General features: G+C 32.6%; 2 protein-coding genes across 2 annotated transcripts; both read left to right on the plus strand.

Moving 5' to 3' along the window:
- The first annotated feature begins 2,796 nt into the window (after positions 1–2,796).
- Positions 2,797–4,013, plus strand: LOC106100779 (adult-specific cuticular protein ACP-20-like). Its single transcript, XM_013279805.1, has 4 exons — positions 2,797–2,857; positions 2,932–3,123; positions 3,372–3,538; positions 3,800–4,013. The coding sequence occupies exons 1-4, from the start codon at positions 2,846–2,848 to the stop codon at positions 3,858–3,860; spliced, it is 432 nt and encodes a 143-aa protein (XP_013135259.1). The 5' UTR covers positions 2,797–2,845; the 3' UTR covers positions 3,861–4,013.
- Positions 4,014–4,287: 274 nt separating this feature from the next.
- Positions 4,288–6,093, plus strand: LOC106100567 (cuticle protein 19-like). The gene is given in 4 exon segments (XM_013279458.1): positions 4,288–4,321; positions 4,876–5,090; positions 5,526–5,692; positions 6,013–6,093. Coding segments are annotated over 4 exon segments (483 nt in total). The 3' UTR covers positions 6,080–6,093.
- Positions 6,094–7,378: the final 1,285 nt, after the last annotated feature.

Below are 7,378 nucleotides of genomic sequence, written 5' to 3' on the forward strand. Positions count from 1 at the left end.
TTATGAAATAATTACCAATACAGCACATTATAAATGATGTTAAACGGCGATCATACACCACTTATAGTGAAATCGCTTACCTTGGTTAGCTACCCTTATTGCTAATATAAAAGCATATGTCTATTGATTTTTATCATCAGTTAGCATTCAGCAAGTGTATTACACAATATTAAAACAAATAATTTAATAAAAATGATTTCAAAGGTATTTATTGAAATTAGAAGTGTATATATAAAATAATTTGAAGTGTGATTTTTACAACTAAGGGATTTTAAGTGTTGTAATTCGATCTTGTACCGTGTCGTTACGTCACTGCCGAATACCGAAAATGATAAACCAGGGATCTAAGATCTATTGAGTGCCAGTATTTGTAACATGAATATCAAAATTCTTGTGCTATCTAAGTACAGATATAAAAGGAGACATTTGATGACAATATAAATGTTTATTGGAATGATTTTCATGTTTTGGAAGTTCTTTTGTTATATTTAGATATACCTGAATACAATATGATTTATAATTTTTATATTTTAAATCGATTCTATTAAATACATAAGTGTCAGTAAATTAGTAAATTAATTGTCATAAGTGATAATTTACCAAAAACATTCACTTACAAACTAAATAGTAAATATTTCTTTGAAAAATTATTGATATTCCAATTATTTTTTTTACAATCCAGGTCCTGTGTCTCATTGTGCTCGTCGCTTTCGTAATGTCAGAAGATCACGGACCGCCGTACTCCTCTCAACATTTCATTCGTGAAGACGGACCTGCGGAAAAAGTTCTTCTAAAAGGGGACGACGAACATGAACATTACATCGATTATTATGTAAGATACATATTTTCTAGTAATTTAAAAAAGCTAAATTAATATCGATTAATTACGTCTGATGTCCTGAGTAGACATTCCTTAATTTTATGGTGGCAGTTCTACATATTTAAATTTATTGTCTACTTTCCTAATTTCATTAATCATGTCATCTAACGTTGTCCTAATTTGTCAGTGTTACCATAAATACGTACTATGAAATCAAGAACTGCCACTATAGTCTAAAATCACCTAGTGTAATAAATAATGTTAGCCACTGAATCTTATGTTGTTCTTGAAAAATTTCACTAATTTTTGTGTATTGATAAATCATTTCAGACACATCCAAAGTTCAAGTTCGAATACAAAGTGAACGATCACTACACTGGAGATATGAAGTCCCAAGAAGAGGAACGCGAGGGTGACAAAGTCAAGGGTGTTTACTCTCTACATGAACCTGACGGCTCTGTCAGGATTGTTGAGTATTACGCTGATGACGAGTCCGGGTATGTTTTATTTATTAAAAACTAACTCTGCCCCATTTACAATTGAATTGATAGACACGTAAAGAAGTATTTTATTTTTAATCAAACGTAAATTTAATTACCAAGAACAGAGCCGTCTGTTACTATAATATTTCAAAGTTCAATAAAACTAACTTAATAATTAGCAATAAAATCATTTCGATAATCACATTATCTTTAACAATCGGATAGTATGAAAAATGTGCTTGTGGTAGACGCGATAAAGTATGCAAAGCAATTTTTTACTAAAACCTCATTTCTTTTTTCAGTTTCCATGCGAATGTGAAACATGAAACTCATCACATCAAACATGAACACGAACATAAACAAGAACATGGACAAGAACAAGAACAAGGACAAGAACAAGGACAGGAACAAGAACAAGAACAAGGACAAGAACAAGAAAATAATGAAGAAGAAGGCAACGGCGAAGAATAACTGTGATAAACATTTTAGATTTACGATTTCTCTTATATACCTAGTCTACATTTCAATTGAGACAATTCGTGATTTCTTTCCAAGAAAGAAATTTATCGTTAAATGAATTGTTCAAGTTCTGTTTTAATTTAAATACACTGTTTTTATATATTACGAAATAAATTATTGTCAAGTATTACTGTGTTTCAAATATAATTCGAATTCGCAAATAGTCTTATGGTTAAGGATGACGAAATATTGTAATAAGATCTGTAAGTAGAAATTTCAAAGACAAAATATTTTTATAAAAGTATATATGACAGACATCTGTACCAAATAATAATTGGGAAAATGTGCGTTAATTAATTTGGTCACAAACAAAACAACATGAACAATACTGAATTTTGAACAAGGTCAAAAATTTAAGAAGGTCTTTAAGAACCTGGTCAAAGTGCAATAAATTGTCTCCAAAAAAAATAATCTAATGGTTTCCTTAACATACGAAGACATGTTTTGTAAAGGTTTTTAAATAGATATGTTCTTTATATGACTATGTTGAGAAAAAAATATTCAAGAGCAATACTTTGTTCTTACAATTTCAGTGCTTCTTTAACACGTGTTAGTCACCCTCTTAGAGATTATGGATAACTATTACGACATATGCATTGTTTGTAAAGTTATTGTGTGAAATGTAATAATTGTTATATAATAATAGTTCTTATTTAGAAAGCGAGTTCAGCAACGTGAACAGGCCTCATTGGCATATTATCAAACGTTCAATTAACTTTAGGTCTTTGTGTCTTTTTACTGCGCAAGATCTCGATTACTTGTAATTACTATTTACGTGGCTACCACTTGCATTGACGGATGTAGGAGCTATGTCTATCGCTTTGACGAAATTAGTTGCAAAAACACTACGCACACCAATGTCGATGTTGAATAATATTCAACAATAAGTATACAGTGAAATCAATATTACCTTGGCTCGTTACTTTACTTATCAATATAAAAGAGGTAACTCGTTGACAATACGTATCAGTTAAGATCAGATCTTAGTAACATTAGCATTAGAAACATCTAGAAGTGTCTAAAAATGATCTCTAAGGTAGTTGGTGTGTCAGTGATTGTTTAAGTGTTGACGAAGTGCGAAATTTAATAGGATGTGAACTGAATTTGCAGGTTTTGTGCATCGCGGCCCTTGCAGCTGTAGTGGTTGCTTACCACGACAATGGTCATGGGCACGGACATGCTTTCTCATCGCAGCACATCTCTCGTCACGACGGACCCGCTGAAGTGGTGCATGTACAAGGCCACGATGGCAAAGGGCATGGACACGATGGTGGTCACGGACACGGATCTATTGACTACTATGTACGAAACCATATAATTAATAATTATTGACTCCTCTATAAAACTTTTAAGTATTAGCTGAATACTAATTGGAAATGTTTTAGTCTCAAAGAATTTATTTCGTTCACTGTTATTATTGCATTCGGACTTTATTCAATATCTTTTTTGTTTCTGTCCTTATTCCATTAAATGAGATCTTATTTATCTATCTTTCTTGTTTTATGTCCAAACTAATGTAACTATTTAAATTTGATCTTAAACATTTCCAGGCGCACCCTAAATACGAGTTTGACTACAAAGTAGAGGACCCTCATACCGGTGACAAGAAGCACCAACACGAGTACAGAGATGGTGATGTGGTGAAGGGCGTGTACAGCCTGCACGAGCCCGACGGCTCTATCAGAGTTGTTGAGTACCACGGCGACAAGCACAGCGGGTAAATACATTTTTGCATTTGTACTCTAGTGTTGTGAATATCCATGAACGTCGATTTTCACTTCGTTGTTCTTGATCCTCTTTTTTCCTCTTATCTTACAAAAACACTAGAGACATATCGAATTAACGGTTCCTAAATTATTTTCCTTATAGGAAGTTCTTTTCCCCACAACAATGGTTAGTGTACTATTCGTCCCTTTAAAGCGTTATTTGAATGTTTTATAAATACCTACATGCATGCTTTTTTTTTTCCTTTTTCCAGTTTCCATGCCGACGTGAAGCACAGCACTCACCATATTGTGCCTAAACACGAGCATCACTAAATGAATTCGTCCAATGACACGTTGTACATAAATGTTGATAATTTTTGTTTATACTGTTGTTGTCTGTTTCTTGTTGAATAATGTATGAAAGAACTATTCCGTTTTTTATCGTTTTGTTACAATTTTAGTACAAATAAAATGTTGTTTATATTCTTCTTCTTTTTTCTTTTTAATTTTATAACAATTCAACCTTTAAAAATATTTTCACGTGCAGTTATCTGAATGTTCTAATTAATCTTAAATATCAAACATTATTGTTTGTACTGATGAAAGATTTGATTGAGTTATAGAGTATCACACACAAACAAAAGATTTTACTAGGTCGCAATTTTGTTTGTCGTATTATGACTCCCTTAAAGTTCCAAAAATGTGCATATACCTTTAAGTAATATAAAAAAACACACATATACACTTTTCATTGGCTAAAATGAGCGCCTACGCTATTTTAAGCAGCAAACATGGTCAAACATTCGATATTTTGCACAATATCTATGATTCTCTGCTCAAAATTTAACAATATCCAAAATATCTAGATGTACCACTAAAAATTTCAATACTTCATATTGCATAATTACAATTACACTTGTTAAAGTGACAAATTAAGGCTGAATTAAATAATCAACCGGTTATCTGATATGTTACGGTGTAAAAAAATGTCTTTAATGCAGGTATAAAAAGCGGATTATTTTTAATATGTTATCATTTCACTTCCACAATTCCTTGCAACTTGAACATTAACAATCAAACAATGTTTATCAAGGTAAATAAAATGTTTCTCGGTATTTATTTAATAAATAATTGAAAAAATATTTATACGTTCAATGTTTAGTGCAATGGTAAAAAAGAAGTCATCTATTATTTTTACTTATTTCTTATCATCATTCCTAATAAACTCTAAGCAGGATATATTTTACGACAATAGACGAATATCGGGAATCGAATCTACGATCGTAATGTCGGTTATATTGTAATGTATTCTATCATTAGATTATTGGAACTTTGAATTGAATAAAAGTATGTTTGTTATATTAGGTGATCGCTGCCGCTACCGTCCTCGCTTTGGCATCTGGACAGCACAATGGCTATGGATACGGTCACGGCCACGCGCAGTCTTCACAAAGCATTGTACTGCACCAGAACCACGGACAGATCCACAGAGCGCCCGCTGTGGTTCTGCAACACCAGCCCTCTCACTATACTGGACATTATGACAACCACCAGGACTACTATGTATGTCTTAGTTTATTTACTATTTGATATCGCCTACGACTCCTTGCTCTATCAGAATGTTTTCTACAACTATGTCAAATTTCAGCGAGATCCGTTGAGCCGTATTGGTATCAATCCATCCAAATCTTAAGTTTCGCTCTCTAACATTATTATAGAAATATCAACCATAACGGGTATGATTTACTAGAAGTCCATTTTTCATGCGATTGTGTATGGTCTTGGCTATTTTAATTTCAGATGATTTATGCTAAGAAGTCGAAATACCTAGACCAGACGTCCATGATCGCTTTATCCTCATCGATCAATATTAGAATCAGCAAGTTTTAACAAGATTCAGAAAAATCCTTATAATCGAGTGCCTTATTGCCTCCTGATATAACACTTAAAGTACTGTTGGTCGTTAATCTGTTTATAAATGTTTTCTGTTTTTTTTAGGCGGCACCTCACTACGCCTTCGAGTACTCGGTAGCTGACCACCACACCGGTGACATCAAGTCCCAGCACGAGACACGCGAAGGCGATGTGGTGCAGGGAGCTTACAGCCTGCACGAGTCTGATGGTACAGTCAGGACTGTGCAGTATACCGCTGACGCGCATAATGGGTAAGAATTTAATATCTTCTAAACATCTCAAATATCATCATCACCAGCTCACTATACGTCGCCACTAAAGGGCCCGGGCCTACCCTTAGTAAGGGATGACTAGGCTATAGTCAACCACACTGGCCAAGTGCTGGTTAGTTCGCGTTAACGAAAAAATATCACAAATCTGAATAAACGACAAAACTTGAATTACGGAATTGAACCCTCGATCACATGTGGTCATCTTTAGTTATTAGGGTATTGGAAGTTCAAATTATTGATATGACGATTAAATATTTTTATTTAATTCAATTAATAATAGTAAACATTATTATTTACAGATTTAACGCCGTTGTACACCGTGAGGGTCATGCTGCTCATGCCGTACCAGTGCAACGACACTATTAATCATAGAATTGTTCCTAATTTATAATATCTTGTAATGTTTTAGTGTAATAATCAATTAATAAAAATGTTAAGCATTTAATCTGTCTATATTTTTTTGTTATTATTCTTATAAAACATAATTTTCTATAAAATTTCCTATAGAACATGGATTTGCGCTAAGAGTATTGTACCAATAACCAGATGATCATTAAATTCTTCTTTTTCCTTAATGAATGTAACACAAAACAATACAATCAAAATACATTTACATAAATGTATAAAAATACATTTACCTAAGCCAGATTTCAAAGTGAATGTAGTGGCAGCCCTTTAAAAGCCTATGAAGAAGAAGGCAGGGTTTAAAATTTAGCAAACATTTGATTTACTATAAAATGAATACATAAGAATTACAGACGTAACCGTTTTTTTTCTCATTAAATCTATGTAATATTATGTCAGGTATAAGAAACTTAAATCGTATTACGAAAATGAACAAGAGGCTTGTAATACTTACATTGTGAGGTAAAAATGAACATTATGTTATATATAACACTAGCTGGTGCTCGCGACTTGGCCCGCGTATAATTAAAAAAATAGTAAAAATACAGCCTATTTCACTCACTGATAGCATGCATAGCTAACATAACGGCCCAGTATCCAAAATTACAAATATTTCCTCTTTATAACATAATTATAGATATAGATTATGTTTGTTTGTAAAAATGTTTAAATCATTATTTTATTTATTTATTTAGTTATATGTAACTCTAAAAAGAGATCAAAAATGAAGTAACTTAGCTTAGAAATTCGGTGACGGCCACGCAGGTTTCTATCTGAAAATCTGCTTAAAACACAAAGTGAACAAATTAAGATGAGATGAAAATGCATAACAAATGCTACCTAGCGATTATTCTTGAAATTATTGATAAGTTAACAGTGGTAGTGTCCGCTTTAAAATCTTAGCACGAATGTGCCGGCACGCCCGGTGTACCACGACCACACAGAAGACAGGCGGAATCAAAGTAATAATAATTGTACAATATAGACATAACAGTTACAATAAGGTAGGTTTACTATTTTCAAGGAATTATTTCGTTACTTTTTTGTGTACTGTTTTTTTTCAGAATATTTTGTTTTTAGTGTATTTTGTTTGAAAGTCGGTTTTGTTTTTTCTTATTAAAAGTTTTTAATGAGTTGCAGGATTTTGCATATCACCTCCCAGTTAAGAACAAAATAGTCTGTCTTTTTTGACCGACTTCCCAAAAGAAGGAGGTATTCAATTCGACGGTATATTTTTTTTTTTTTTTTATGTGTGTTACG

Source organism: Papilio polytes, unplaced genomic scaffold, assembly GCF_000836215.1.
Source record: "Papilio polytes unplaced genomic scaffold, Ppol_1.0 DF824303.1, whole genome shotgun sequence".
In the NCBI taxonomy this organism is placed as follows: Eukaryota; Metazoa; Arthropoda; class Insecta; order Lepidoptera; family Papilionidae; genus Papilio; species Papilio polytes.

Excerpts from the sequence above, each read along its gene's own strand:
- LOC106100779 (XM_013279805.1), top strand. Across the intron at positions 3,124-3,371 it reads ACGGATCTATTGACTACTAT|GCGCACCCTAAATACGAGTT; the intron begins GTACGAAACCAT and ends AAACATTTCCAG. Across the intron at positions 3,539-3,799 it reads CACGGCGACAAGCACAGCGG|TTTCCATGCCGACGTGAAGC; the intron begins GTAAATACATTT and ends TCCTTTTTCCAG.